This window comes from Amblyomma maculatum, chromosome 1, assembly GCF_055883805.1.
Source record: "Amblyomma maculatum isolate TAMU_Amacu chromosome 1, ASM5588380v1, whole genome shotgun sequence".
NCBI classification, from domain to species: domain Eukaryota; kingdom Metazoa; phylum Arthropoda; class Arachnida; order Ixodida; family Ixodidae; genus Amblyomma; species Amblyomma maculatum.
The window spans coordinates 36,616,850-36,632,245 of record NC_139344.1 but is presented as its reverse complement, the minus strand read 5'-3'; the positions used below and the strand labels follow the sequence as shown (position 1 = coordinate 36,632,245).

Sequence of the window (15,396 nt, the reverse complement as noted above, 5' to 3'; positions counted from 1 at the left end):
ACCGGGTGATTACGACGCACATTTCTAAAGCAGAGGTTAGGACGCTCGACCTCGGTTTCGAAGCGTGCGGAATGAAATCATGACTTTGGCGGCCCCTTTTCGATGGAAGCGAAAAGCTAGGCGCTCGAAATTTCCGGAGCCCTCCACTACGGCGTTTCTAATAACCCGGGTCATTTTTTTGGGACGTTAAACACCATAAACCATTCAACCGACTGGCGTGAATGTATGTATGTATATATATATATATATATATATATATATATATATATATGCGCTGGTGAACACTCTCAAGGTTCGTATACAGACAACACAAATACCCAAGCAAGTAGCAGGGGGGACAGCGGCCGATGTAGCTCAGTTGGTAGAGCACCGGACGCGATATTCGGAGGTCGTGGGTTCGGTTCCCACCATCGGCACGTTGTTTTTTCTTCTACTTTGGGTTTAATTATCTTTCACCTAAACAGATTCGTTACTAATTTCTGTGATTATCTAAGCAAACATTAAAAAAAAAAAGACGTAAGAGGACCATCCCCAACGCTTTCCTTGGCCTCGCCGACTGTTGGCTTCTTTCCTTCATATATATATATATATATATATATATATATATAGGATATACGAGGATTATGTATGTATGTATGTATGTATGTATGTATGTATGTACCATATATAATCCTCGTCTCTTCGTACATAGGACAGTGACCGTCCACCCAGAAGGAGCGGGTATTGAGTCATTCTTTTCCTTATAGCAACACTCTTTTCTGGTGAAAGGCGAAGACCCTGGTGAGCCAGGTGCATTAAGATGTGCATTAACGCCCTCTGAATTCGTTGCTGCTTTGTATAACGCGAACGTGATGCACTCCTGATGCAAATATAATCTGCAAAAATTGTTATGCGTACTCCACAAGGAAGGTTTCTTGTTATATGTATAAGGACAATATTGAACAGGAGAGGGCTGAGCACAGCTCCCTGAGGTACGCCCCTCTTCACTGCATGAAAGAGGGTTTCACCATGTGGAGTGCTCATAAAAATTTGCCGCTCTTGTAAATAGTGTCCAATCCAGTTGTAAAGCTTTCCTCCGAGGCCAAGGCTGGCCAAGGCTGCGAGAATTGCATGATGAAATACAGAGTCAAAAGCAGCCTTGTTGTCAAGGAAAATGGCTGTCGGGATGTATCCAGCGTGAAGGTACTCTTCAAGTGATGAGACAAGGGTAATAACATTATCAGTCGCAGACCTATTCTGGCGAAACCTGTTCATTTCTTGAGGATATTCATTTCTGATCTCGAGGAACCAGGTGACGCGCTTGGAGATCATTCGCTCCATAAGCTTACCGACGCAGCTCAGTAGGGCGGTGGGATGGGCAGCAACTGCCGATCGATGGTTCTACTTGAAAAGGCCTACGTTGAAGGAGCGCTGCGCTACTATTTACCGGTGCTTCAAAGATTATCTGGCAAGCAAGAAGATTCTTGAAGCTGCACGGAACCACTGCTTGCGGATATGCCTTGGACTCCCAAAGGGATCCTCTGCATCAGGAACACTTGCAGAAGCAGGATGCCTCCCGCTAGATGTGGTTGCCGCCCAAGAAACTATATATATGCACACCCATTTCCGACATGTCCTCCTAGGGAAGAAGCATTTCTTGCATCGTGTCCACCAAACTCACAGCAACTCTGGCTTTGGTCAAGCAGTACAGTTTCTGCCCCTCCCTACTATTATTCAGCCACGTAGTTTACCACCAGTCACCTTTCCTCCATGGACATTATCGTCTTTAAAGGTGAATATGTCTGTTCCTGGCGTGGATGCGAAGAGCCGCATGCCACAGGCAGCACTTCTGCAAGCCGCTGTCGCCTACATAGTCAAGGAATATACGCAGCACACCCACATATTCACCGACGGTTCAACTGCTCAAGACACTTCATCCTGTGGCCTTTATGTACCATCAACAAACAATGTCCTGTCTTACCGGCTGCAGCGGAAGACATCATCTACGACAGAGCTTCATGGCATTGAAGAAGTTCTCTCCTATATCCTGCGCCAAACTCCCGGAAGATGGGTTATCTTCACTGATTCCAAAGCATCTCTGCAAATCCTGAATAACCTGCTGAAGAAAACCAATAATCATCCTGTTTCCCTTGACATCGGGTATCTTCATCATTTGGCCATTGCCGCAGACCACTGCATAACATTTCAATGTATACCAGCTCACTGTGGCATTAAAGCCAATGAAAAAGCAGATGAAGCGGCTCGCAAAGGCCACCAACATCAAAGATACATTCGGACCTTCTTCACGAGATCTGACGCATCCCAACTGGCTAAAAAATTGCTTCCGAAACAAAGTATCGACTTTGGAGCTTACCGACGCATCACTATCAATTTCTTTATTCAATTGACCCACATCTAAAATCAAGACTTCCTCCGAAATATCCTCGCCAACTAGAAACTCTTTACCACCGACTTTGTCCAAACTATGCATATATAAATGGCTTGCGCTACCGTTTCGGTGAAATGAACAGCCCGTATTGTGACAACTGTGGCTCGATTGAAACTGTGGAACATATCCTACTTGAGTGCACTGAGTACGATGACGAGCGTGCAAACTATGAGCATAGCATAGAGAAACATAGCATGAGAAGCTCTCCCCAGTGCCTTTAACAATGAACAGTGTTTTAGTGAACTTTTTATTTACATATTTGAAAGACATTGGACTCCTTGACAAACTCTACATTCACCTAGAAACTCTTTACCACCGACTTCGTCTAAACTGTGCATATATAAATGGCTTGCGCTACCGTTTCGGTGAAATGAACAGCCCGTATTATGACAACTGTGGCTCGATTGAAACTGTGGAACATATCCTACTTGAGTGCACTGAGTACGATGACGAGCGTACAAACTATGAGCATAGCATATAGAGAAGCTCTCCCCAGTGCCTTTAACAATGAACAGTGTTTTAGGGAACTTTTTATTTACATATTTGAAAGACATTGGACTCCTTGACAAACTCTACAATCACCTCGCATGTTTCCCTCGGGCATTTTGCAAGCTGTGAACTCTATAAGCACATTTGTCGGATCATGCATTTCATTATTTGATTTTATATCATTACTCCATGAAGCACCTTAACACGTATTTAATGGCCGTGTTTTATCCCCCCCCCCCCCTTCAATTCTATTATTTCCCTCACCATTCTTTTTCAATCTTTCCTTCCCGAATTCCCCTTTCTACACAGGGTAGCATGCCAGCGAAATCTAAACGCCGGCAAAATTCTCCGTTTTTCCATTAAAGAGTCTCTCTCTCTCGTCTCTTCCTTCTTTAGCACCAAGCTGGGGCGCACACGAATGTAACCTTGGCGTTTGAATCGCTTGCAAACGATGAGGAGATGGAGTCGCTGTGCACATACCAGCGCTGCCTTTGGCAACCCGGTCTTCGTTTTAAGTGAGGCCTCAAAACCTCCCTGCACGCTACTATACTGTTAGGGAGGATAACCCGTGATGATAACCATTTGACCGAAATATTTGGAAAAGTTCGCTTCACGTTCAACCCATGTGCACGAACCATGTTTGCTTAAGTTTGCCGAAATTATGAGAGCTAGAACCGTGTCATGCTTAAACGCCGCGGAGAATACACGACACGTAGGCAGCGCAATTCTGACGTACAACTTCAAGCTACAAGCACAAACAGCAAGACTGCGTCAGCTTTGTTCTCCCGTCACGAACCACTCTTTCTCTCTCTCTTTTTTTTTTTTTTTGTATTGGCTATATGTCACATAATCTGCCGGTGGCAACGCGGCGAAACATTATCGCTCCCCTTACATGCTTTTATGTTCACGTCCCATTGGAATGAAATAGATATTGATGGCCACTGGCTGGGCACGCGACGCTAGGCAGCTTTTTAAATACCTCCGCATTAAGCCATGGGTATGTCCCACAGACAGGCATATATACTTTTAGTACTTCCATATGCGCTTGGTTCAGACACAGTGCAAAAAAAAATTAAAAAAAAAGCCGCCTTACTTTAAATATATCGGGTTTCATGACCCATTGTTCGAGATTCATGCGGCCATTTCGCCGTATCGCGTCTCAGTCGCTTCTAAAAATGGCACACGTGGAACACTAGTGCGCGGCGCCCGGTCTCAGATGCAGCCAATAATGCTAGCACAGTCGTTTATTGATTAGTTTTGTGTGCCGACTGTGGTGCGGGCCACCATGACCGGCAGCCATGCATGTTCAAACGTGTCCAACAATCCTCGCCAAGGGCATTTCTGCTCCGCCAGAGGTTACAAATACTTTTTGGTGAATCCGGTCCTACTATGGAAGCAAATTATTCTGGGGCCACACAAAATTGAAGGAGAAATGCGTTAACAATGCTTCACCACAGCGTCATTAGGTGAGTCCATCTCTGACATGTTGGATGCCGCGCTCGGCCAACTCAGGATTCCTTAAAAGATGTATGCACTTTTTGTGATATCAGTACATCTAAAATATTTTCAGGAAAAAAAAGCACCTAAAGCATTGCAACCAGAAGGTAAGGATAAGAACGAAAAAAAATGTTTCTAGCAATGGCACCACTGGGGCGCGACTGCAACTTTTTTTATTACCAAAAATTGGGTACTCTTACACGGATAGAGGTAGAAGAAATCAATATTTATTTATGTTGATTATTTATCCCGATGCCCTCAAAAATCCGCTAAATGTGGGGTGTTCCAAAAAATACCCCTTGATTTCCCGTGTAACCTGAAGCACGCCTGGCTGCAAAGGCAATTCGTCACCAGCCTGCCATAAACCATGTAATGACCGCATGCATATCTGTTCGCTTGGGCGACTATATAGTAGTATAAGAGGTGCTAGATACGCCTGAATGCCGCGTAACACAGTTGCAGAGCAAGGATTATGAAATACTCAAACAGCCCCGCCACGATGGCTCAACAGTGCTCGATTGCTGAACCTAATGATGTAGGATCGAACCTCGGCCTCGGCGACCACTTTTCGATGCAGGCGAAAAGCAGGGCGCCCGTGTACAGTGCGATGTCAGTGGACGTTAAAGAACCCCAAGTGGTACAAGTTTCCTAAACCTTCCACTATAGCGTCCTTCATATAGCCAGAGTCCCTTCGGAACGTTAAACCTTATAAACAAAGCCTAAACCGAACCGAAATACTCAAACATTCAACAAAACAATCTTCGTGGAAGGCTACCGGAAGTCACTCCCTTTGAAGCGTACGTGACTCAACCTTTCGCGTTAGGTCACATTCCACTCAATCACGCAAATGTTTTTACTACTACTACTGCAATAAAAAAAAAAAAAAAGATGACACTTTTAATCATACCAACAGTAATCACTGGTGAAAAAGCACCGATTATATCGCAGTATAAAGCGTGACATCTACCCCTGCGCTCTGGCACTGGCGCTGTCACTTCTAGCGGGTGGTACAGGGTTAATTGCTGAGGTAGTTGGTTGTCAGTCAGGCGTCCCTATCGTGGTGTGAAGGACACCACGACAAGGACAAGGACATCACGACGAGAGGACAAGCGCCCGTGGTGTCCTCTTGCGCGCGCGCGCGCGCGCGCGCGTGTGTGTGTGTGTGTGTGTGTGTGTGTGTGTGTGTGTGTGTGTGTGTGTGTGTGTGTGTGTGTGTGTGTGTGTGTGTGTGTGTGTGTGTGTGTGTGTGTGTGTGTGTGTGTGTGTGTGTGTGTGTGTGTGTGTGTGTGTGTGTGTGTGTGTGTGTGTGTGTGTGCACTGAATACCCTGTTATTATGGTAAAGGGTCACACTGGTCACTCTCTTCAAAGCGCTATTACGTCCGACGCGGCCGCACACTGATGCAAAGTGGCCTGGACCCAGGGACTTGGAGGCGGCGCATGGCGCTTCTTACGGCTTTAGCAATGGTGTCTGTTTCCACCTCTCGCCGCACCTCGGTGGGGTAGCCACCTCCTCACCGCTCTGCGTCTGCTATCGCCGTTCAAGCGCATAGAAAGCGCGCGATCGCTCCACCCGCATAAATTGCAACCTCCTCACATTTCAATCCGTATGGTTCACACAAATACGGCATAATCAGCGTCTAATATATACGATCTATGAGGTATAAAATGCAGATAAATTCCGTGCGCAGGCGTGCGACTGCATGGTGGTCACTTGAACTACCAGATGTAGCTGTGTGTTGGCCAGTCGCAATTTTAGCCACTGTCTTTAAGTTGCATATGCACTACGTTCACTCGGCTGAAAGAGTATGTAGTATTGCGACTTACGCAACAACTTTTGATCAAGACATCGAGCAGAAACATTTACTTTGTAGAAGTGAGGACTTCAAGACTGACCTCTTTTTAAAGTACATTTAAGGAAGGAGAAAATTCAATTATTCTTAAAAAAAAAAAAGACCCGGGCATTCCTTTAAAGCGGTGCCCATTATTTCACCTAAGTACAGTAGATGGCAGCAGGTTGTGGGGTTGGGGGTGCTTCTGGCGTCGTCACAACTGCCACTATAATAATGTAGTCTTTCGAAAGCAGCCTGTGGCGAGGGCCTTGGCGCGGAGCACATGACCACCCTGAAGAGCTTTTGACGTGTCGACAGCGTCTCAAAGCGGGTAAAACGGATTTTATTGAACTTACAACCTCTGAAATAACAGACCCGCCATGGGAGATTTCTAGCTCTAAACAGCAGAAGCGTGCCAATATCAGAGGAACTTTATTCCCTGAATTATTATAGGCTATTTCTTCATGTTATTCCAAAGATATATTTCTGGGTGAGCTATGTAACTCGCAAAAACGCAAAATTTTCGTGGACACGAAAATTAGTCCAATTTTGACAGCAACTGCCAGCGTGAATGTTACAGAATATTATATTGTCATAAATTGAGTAACAGTAGTCGTCTTAAATGCTTTTACAGGGCGATATTTAAGAGCACGAGCTAGAAAAGTTTGAGTGTTCATTTTTCTCAGGTTCAATATCTGCTGCGGCGGTCGCATCTCGATGGAAGCGGTAAGCTTATTAATGCAAGGTTGCCATGTGGCGTGCCTATTGGGTTTAACGTCCCAAAGTAGCTCAGGCTACGGGCGCCTTGTGGAGGTCCTGGAAATTTCGATCACCTTGTTGTGTTTAATTACTGCGCAATGCAGTGCACATTGATTAAAGAAAACCAGGTGATCGAAATTTCCAGGACCTCCACGCGGCGCCCCTCATAGCCTGAGCTACTTTGGGATTTTAAACCCGGCATACACGCAACATGGCAACCTTGCATTAGTAAGCTTACTTATACTACTTTTCAGTCCAATATGGTCATTTGCAAAGAATGGATGACTACAACATCTTCTGCATTTAAGACAGCAGTACCTGTCATATGCTTGTCATACTTCAGAAGATGATTCTTCTTGAGAATAGATTTGGAAGATTAATCTTTTTGATGGTTCTAACGGGCAGATTTTGTTATAAAGACTATTCCTTCACATTTGACATGCAGCTAAAGCAGCTAAGTTCTGTTTTCTTACATTTAGGTGCCGCGCGCACTACGAAACCAGCGGATGACAGCGTGAAACCAAGCGAAAGCCACCCGTCACCGCTGCAAGAGGCACGGAGTTAACGTGTCGCGCCCCTTGCGGCGGCGGAGAGCGTAACTCAAGGAGAAACGTTCGGCGATTAAGAAGGCCGTAGGAAAGAGCGCGCGCTCCCATCGAGACCGGCCGTGGGCTTACCGTTTGGCTTCAATGCGGGGCTGGGTCGGGCGCAAAGGCGCTTCGAAGAGTGACCAGTGTTCGCATTAAGAGCTGACGACCCTGTACATGGGTGGTACGCGGCTGCGGTGGTGGTATATGCTATGATAATTCTCAATTTAGCATTGGGTGTACTGTCGAACCGTTGTCAGAGCACCGGGTGCGCAAAGGCACACGTAGGATGTTTATCAGAGGCGACAACGGTACCAAGACCACTCGATATTCTGTGCCTTGGCTGGAGTAGAAATTGCGAGAAATTTTGTGTGCGACCAGAACTTTCGGCATAGTGTTTTTTTTTTTTATCAAAACAGTGCTGCACTTTAGAGCAGTGGCTTAACACGAACGAACTTCACACGAAAAACGTTTTGTTCTGATCCTAACTTGCGGGCTATGAGAAAAGAAGCAAAGTATCGAATATCCCTGGCAGTGCCCTTTATTTCCCTTTTCACCGTTTCCCAGCGCGGAGTGTATCAGGCCAGGGCCGACCTCTCCGCCTTTCCTTTCATTAAATACACATCTCTCTCTCTCTCTCTATGGCCCCTGGCACACGAAAAGCGGCTTTTTCGGCAGAGCTTGGAACGTATTGGCCGACATTCGCGCAGCGCAGCTCCCTGCGGGAGCATATCGATGAAAACTAGCATACTAATTGTCCACCGGGAAAAAAAATCAAATCAAAACAAAACATCACGTCAGGTTGCGCAGTTTTGCAAGTGGACCACCCTTGAAGTCTTCTCGTTTGCAATTGTTTTCCCCTGCCCTGTCAAACTGAACTCAAAGCGTCGTCATGGAATCCATCCGCTCATGATGCTACCGATTGACGAGGTCACAGCTGACGAGCGCTTGTCTATATGGGGCTTCGCGCGAGGCGTTTTGACGTGACATGGCCACGCGCTGACCGGAGGACCGGATTTTTTCTTCAGCTTTTGACTCGAGGCTACCAGTTCACCACGCGAGATGCCCTCCACATTTTTCCATGCATTAACGCGGACATGCACTGAGTGCACACTTAACCAGTGCCTGAATATTGGTAGCACGTTAAGAGATAGGAAAATAACAGTGTGGATTAGAAAAAAAAAATGCGAGTTGTGTAGCTGTGGTTAAGGGGTAAAGTAGAGCTGAGAAGAACGTGTAATATGCGAACAGGGAACGTGGGGCCTAATGAAGAAACAAAGCAGAGGGGTTCAGGCCTACTAAAGCCCAGTGAAGCCCAACGAGGCTTTGGTAGGCCTGAACATGCAAAATGTTTTCCTGAATGCTAAATGAACTGCTTGATTGGCAGATTGATACTAATGGTCCCCCATTAGTATCAATCTGTCATCATCACCATCATCATCATCATCAGCCTGATTATACCCACTGCAGGGCGAAGGCCTCTCCCATATTTCTCCACTTAACCCGGTTCTGTGCTAGCTGCATCCACTTGAACCCTGCGAACTTCTTAATCTCATCCGCCCACCTAACTTTCTGCCGCCCCCTGCTACGCTTTCCTTCCCTTGGAATCCAGTTTGTTACCCTCAGCGACCATCGGTTATCCTCTCTTCGCACTACATGTCCTGCCCATGTCCATTTCTTCTTCTTAATTTCCACTAGAATGTCGGTAACTTGAGTTATTTCTCTGACCCACTCTGCACGCTTTCTATCTCTTAATGTTACCCCTACCATTTTTCGTTCCATAGCCCTCTGGGTTGTCCTCAACTTAAGTAGAACTCTCTTAGTTAGCCTCCACGTTTCAGCCCCAATCTGTCAATCAAACAGTAATTGAAAGCGTGGCATAAACTGAGGGGCAGAAAGTTGCAAGACGGGATAGTGTAGCTCAGGACTGAAAGTTCTCTTCTCGCGAACGACGGCGAGGAGAAGATATGAAGGTTGCACTAAGCGAGGGGAAAAGCAAGTAATATTGTTTGCAGTTGCGTAAGCGGAGGATTTGTCTCCGTGTGTGTGATACATATAATAGAAGGCGCATGACGACAAGAATTTTGCTTCAAGGACTTCTATCAGGCGCGGCCGCCAGATCTCAAATGCGTCGACCACCTTAAAAGCTTTTCCGCTAGGTCTCAGAATAATACTCACCACCAGAGCCTTCTTGTCGGCGTCCAGCAGGCGTCAATGTGCCAGGAACAACAGGCGATGCATACAGCAGACAACTTTTAAGGCAAAAGCCTTCATTGCCCCATCGTTGTCGTCGGCAAAAGTGTCACGCTTTTGCGGCCGTCATGGAGGTATCGGCCAATCACAGAGCACCACCACAGTATGCGCGAATGCGTGCCTTATAAGGCCATATGCCAATCAATGAATAATCATTAGTTAATGGTTAGTTAAGTAATTACTAATTATTCATTAATTGCTGCTTATTTATAATTACTAATTATTGGCAGCTGCGTAATTAAATAATAATTACGAATTAATGTCGCGCAGCCGTGAAAATCAACCACACAACAGTAAACGTAGAACAACTGCGAAGATACAAGGAGCGCGATCTCGTCGCTGCCAAGCAGAATTAACTGAATAAATGTACTCGCAGAATGTGAAAGAGTAGTCGCTCGCTTTACTCGTAGCAGCATTCATCGCTACATGCCGCGTAGCAGAATGCAGCACTCAGGCTTTCACCTTTCATCACTTTAGTCGCCAAAGTGTCCTCGAATTTTTTTTTCGTGACAACGCTTTGACAACTTTTTGGTCCATGACCTTTCCCAAGCATTTCACCCCAGAAGAGCCGAGCACCAGGCCGGGGCAAATCTTGTACCAATTGAAGAACCGGTGGGTACCCGGTGGCAGGAAGGATCCAACCTGGTACTTCCCGAATGCGAGTCTGCGTACAGCAGCCTCGATTCCCTCTCCGTTAATTCACAAAGAAAGTTTTCTTGCGCCCTTTTGTCAGCTTTGAGAGGGAGGGAGTTGGACCGGAGTATCCAAAATCCCAGTAGAGAGCCCGTTACAGAAACAGGTGGGGCTTGTTGAAGAAGCAGTAAAGCGACCGTCGCTGACTGCAGCCCAAGCTTGTGGCGGTTGCCCATCAAGAGTTCTAGGTCGCTGACTGCATTGGCAGCCTCGGAGTGGTGGTGATCACAACACGGGGTTATCGGAGATCAATCGGACGGAAATATGGCTTGCAGGAGGCTGCCCACGGTCGGTGATGATGACTATGCTCGAATGATAGGAAACTTGTATAGCCGGGTCGCAAGGCGGCAGACAAACCAAGGAGGGCAATGACATCCCATAGCCCACCCGAACGGTAGACAGAATAAATGTAGAAATAAAAGGGCTCTGGATAATATCACCTTGCGGTTTATGCATTTTCCTCGAACCCTGTTTGTTTGCGCGGAAGTACCAGGCAAACGGACGTGTGTACAAATGTGCGTATGTATTTTTGTGGTGAAGAGAAGAAAAAGAAATTTAAATGAGACTTGTTAGTTCGTTATATGATTCTTGCGAGCGCAAAAGCAAAATGAATGGAAAGGGCCCAGAAACACATGATTGCGCCAGTACTGTCTCGTCGTGATGGTCCTTCCTGTCTGTACGTTTATTTTTTGTTTTGCGCTGCAAATACATTTAACTGGAAATAACGGAAGTTTCAAAGAAGACGCAGGCATCGTCAAAGCAGCGTCCATACGTTGCCATCAGGCAGGGACAGCAGAAAACTTTCACTAAAGTGTGCTTATCAGGAAGAGAGGTAACAGGTCCTCTTTTGACACAGGGCACATATTCTTGTTTCCGGCGTCAAAATCACATAACATCGTTCCTTAAAGCGCAAGCATTCTTGCATTCATTTTAGCTATAGAGAAGTCGTTCTGCTAACTTAAATGGGGCAAAAAGTCTTTCTCAATGACAACCGCTCAATGCTAGCCTTAAAAGACAAAAATAATGCTTAATCAGGGAAAACAAGCATGACTTTACCGAGGGGCAATGCTGGGAGCTAGAAATGCGGGAGAGACGGGAGAACGCTTACCACCTCCGGGTCGCTGCACCAGGTAACCGGAGAGTGGGCCAACGCTGCTGCCGTTGCTGCCGGCGCAGGCCGCCGTCATAGCGAGCGCACTCATGCGTCGAGTGCGCTGAGCCCGGCGGTGCGACCGTGTGCGTCGTCGGGCGCGGATCCCATGACTCGGGAGGCGCGCTTCACCGCGGGCGCGGGATGCGCTCTGTTGCCGCGCGCAGCCCAACTCACAGGAGCTCGCTTGCTCGCCGGGCGTCGCGTCAGCCGACGCCACGTGAGCTCTGTTGGCACTCCGACGCCGCCACTCGGTCGGGGGCGACCCGTCGGGAAGGCTTGCGCTGGAGGGGAGAGAGCGAGGAGCGGTTGTTAGTTGTATTCATTCTTGAAACAATACAGCCCTGTGAGAAGGCCAGTTTTAGATGCGCGAATACCTTTCGATGCTTAAGCAACTTTCGATGGTCTCAATGCCAATCGCAAAATATATTTCTCCAGCACTAATGAAGGAAAATAGACGAGGAATAGACAGACGCAACACAGCCCATTATCCCTCAGAAGTGCTAGAAAATATTTACCGAAACGGGTCACCAACTACGTTAACGGCTTCTCTGCTCAAACACTAAAAAAAAAAAAAAAAAAGAAAAAAAAAAAGGCGTGACGTGTTTTCAATCGCTGAAAACGGGAAGTTTATCAGCTCTATACAGTCAAACCTCGCCGTAACAAAAAGGCTCATAACTGATGGACCTAACTTTACTTTGGAAGCTACAAATATATTCACGCGATATTTCTATTGACAAAGTAAAATTTCCTTACAAAGGGATATAACAACCCCGAACGAACCTCACCGGTCATTTCCCACCTAGCATCTAGACGTGTAACGCCGCACAATTCCGCCTTAGAAACGGCGAACACAAATTACCGCGTATCGCGTGCTTTGCCGAGAACAGCACAAAACATGCGCTAATATTTTGCCTCGTATAATGTTTCTCCGTACAATTAGTCGGGGCTGACTAAGATTTCTCCTTGCCAAAAGGCAACCGTGAACAAAGCAATGATAGCCTTCAATCTGGCGTACCCACTCTCCGCAAGACATTGCTGTCATGCGCTGAAGCCAGGTCTGTTGCGACCAGAGAGCTATTGCGCCCGAAAGTACTTGCGGCAGAATAGCCACCGCGAGCTGACTTCTATCGCGGCCGTATCGGCTTCAGCGCCAATGAAACGGAGATAAATATTCGGAAAGCTTTCTCCCGTTCTTCAATGACGTTGAATCTTCAAAGAACCCTTTCCCAGGCGCTGAAGCTATATTATATATATATATATATATATATATATATATATATATATATATATATATATATATATATATATATATATATATATATATATATACCGGGTGTCCCAGCTACCTTGAACCAAGGGTTACAAAATAATATATTTTAGGTAGGTCAATAAAACCAGTTGCATACAACTGGCAGTTGCCTTGCGCACTACAGGAAATTTTTTGTTTTGCAATTACTTAATTAGCTAATTATGTTAATTTTTCTAATTTATGAAATATTCATCTTAGACCAGACATGTGAATTGGAAAGTTGTAGAGCACCTTAAGAAACCCCCATTTCATTAATTGCGATAAAGAAAGTCTCACGTGTATCTTTTTTTCCGGGCTTCGAAGAAAGCCCGCGAAATACAAATAATACCACGTGACTAGTGCATTTGTGCGACGCGATTGTGGTGCTCTCAGTCATGCTTTGAGCGAACTAAATTAGCTGCGGTCGTATCTTCTTGGCCCCGTTAAAGCGGCAGGCCGATATGCCTGCGATGGCTTCTTCGCCTGCGTCAAACAGCCGGCCCACGTTACGGTGCAGTAGCAGCGAGAGCGGCGAGCCGGCACCACCGACATTCTAACAAGGCCTTTGCATCACCTTATCTCTCATCAGCAAACGTCACGACAAACGGATGAGCGATAAGTTATCAGCCACTGAATCTGTCCATGCAGGCTTGGGTAAAGGGGCGAAATGACATCATGTGACTCGACTAAAATTAGCGCTGCATCTTCATTTGCCGGTTCTTTATCGCCATCCGCCTGTCGTGATGTAGTATGCTGCTGTGCGCAGGCCTGACCAAAATCGCGGTGGAGACGGGCGAGCTCGAGCTCGCTCAAACCATCGCCAACATTTCTGCCTGCCGCTGCAACGGGACCACCGGGTCACTGCCGCAGCTGATTTCGTTCGCTAAAACCACGACTGAGAGCACCACAATCGCGGCGCACAAATGCGCTAGTCACGTGGTATTATTTGTATTTCGCGGGCTTTCTTCTGAGCCCGGAAAAAAAGAAACACGTGAGACTTTCTTTATAGCAATTAATGGAATGGGGGTTTCTGAAGGTGCTCTACAACTTTCCAATACGCGCTTTTGGTCTAAAGTCGATATTTAATAAATTAGAGAAATTAACATAATTAGCTAATTAAGTAATTGCCAAACAAAAAATTTCCTGTAGTGCGCAAGGCAACTGCCAGTTGTATGCAACTGGTTTTATTGACCTACCTCAAATATATTATTTTGTAACCCTTGGTTCAAGTTAGCTGGGACACCCGGTATATATATATATATATATATATATATATATATATATATATATATATATATATATATATATATATGTATGTATGTATGTATGTATGTATGTATGTATGTATGTATGTATGTATGTATGTATGTATGTATGTATGTATGTATGTATGTATGTATGTATGTATGTATGTATATGCGGACCTCGGAAGAAAGAGATGCCTGTTGGCGAGACTGACATATTTGGTTTGAGTGATCATCATCGCGACTACGATTCTTTTGCGCGGATAGTTTTGCAGAGAACAGAAAAAAAGACCATCGTCCAGGCGCGGAAACCGATATGGGCCAGGCTAAAAGCGGACGCGCAGCAGCGGCTCCGTCGCGAACAGCTGTTTCGGATGGAATTCGTCGAAGCACTGATTTTGGACGAAGTGCGCCGACGACAGCGGCGCCAACACACATAAGGGATGCACTAAATCCCAGGTATGCTGTCCCCTGCATGCATGGTAGTAGGTTACCAGAGCGTTGAAATGCGATAATTGCCTCCAAGATCATCTATGAGTACAGCTAAGCAATGGCTATAACGAAGCAATGTCTGCGTCCCTTCGACTGCATCATATCGATGTTCAACTGCAGTGTTAGACACATCGCAATATTTTGCGTGAGAGGCGGAAATTAACTAAACAGATCAACCTGCCGTCCCAACGAGGCTGCAAGTAGTGGTTAGTGGTATAGCGCTGCAATTAGCAAAAGCTCTCCTTTCCAACCCAAACCGGAAGGCCCTCTTATGGCATAGAAGGAGACGTCTAATAAGCTAAACTGATAAAGACTGAATTGTCATTTCGAGGGTAGTTTGTCACTCGATTGCTCCATCTGAAGGCTGGTGTACTGCGGTTACAGCCAGACTGGCCCGGTTAATTACAAGGACAATGCAATCGATTACACACACTTCACAATTCGACACGATGCTCTATGATCCGAGTAGCTTACAGCAGATAAAGCACCAAGCTGAAGAATAACTCAATGAGCCAGACAGTTGTGTGAAAGCGAAGGGCCATTGCATGCACTCATGGGGCGTCTGCGTACCGTCATTAAAACGTCACGCAACTTTCTGAAATATCCAGAGGATGTTGCTGCGCTGACATAACATGCGTCTATAACTATATGTACAAACTAAAGATCAGTGTGTTAATGTTGAG

At 46.0% G+C, this 15,396-nt stretch overlaps 1 protein-coding gene and 1 non-coding gene across 2 annotated transcripts in view; one reads left to right on the top strand and one right to left on the bottom strand.

Annotated features, from left to right (window-relative positions):
• LOC146202134 (uncharacterized) overlaps positions 1-15,396 on the bottom strand; it is a 711,309-nt gene that overhangs the window by 571,819 nt on the left and 124,094 nt on the right. The window contains exon 2 of the mRNA XM_084587972.1: positions 11,645-11,970. Within this exon, the coding sequence (XP_084444098.1) occupies positions 11,645-11,738 (94 nt within the window). The 5' untranslated portion in view covers positions 11,739-11,970. The remainder of the gene's footprint in view (positions 1-11,644; positions 11,971-15,396) is intronic.
• TRNAS-CGA (transfer RNA serine (anticodon CGA)) lies at positions 344-416 on the top strand. Its single transcript has one exon. It is a non-coding gene; the product is annotated as a tRNA-Ser (tRNA).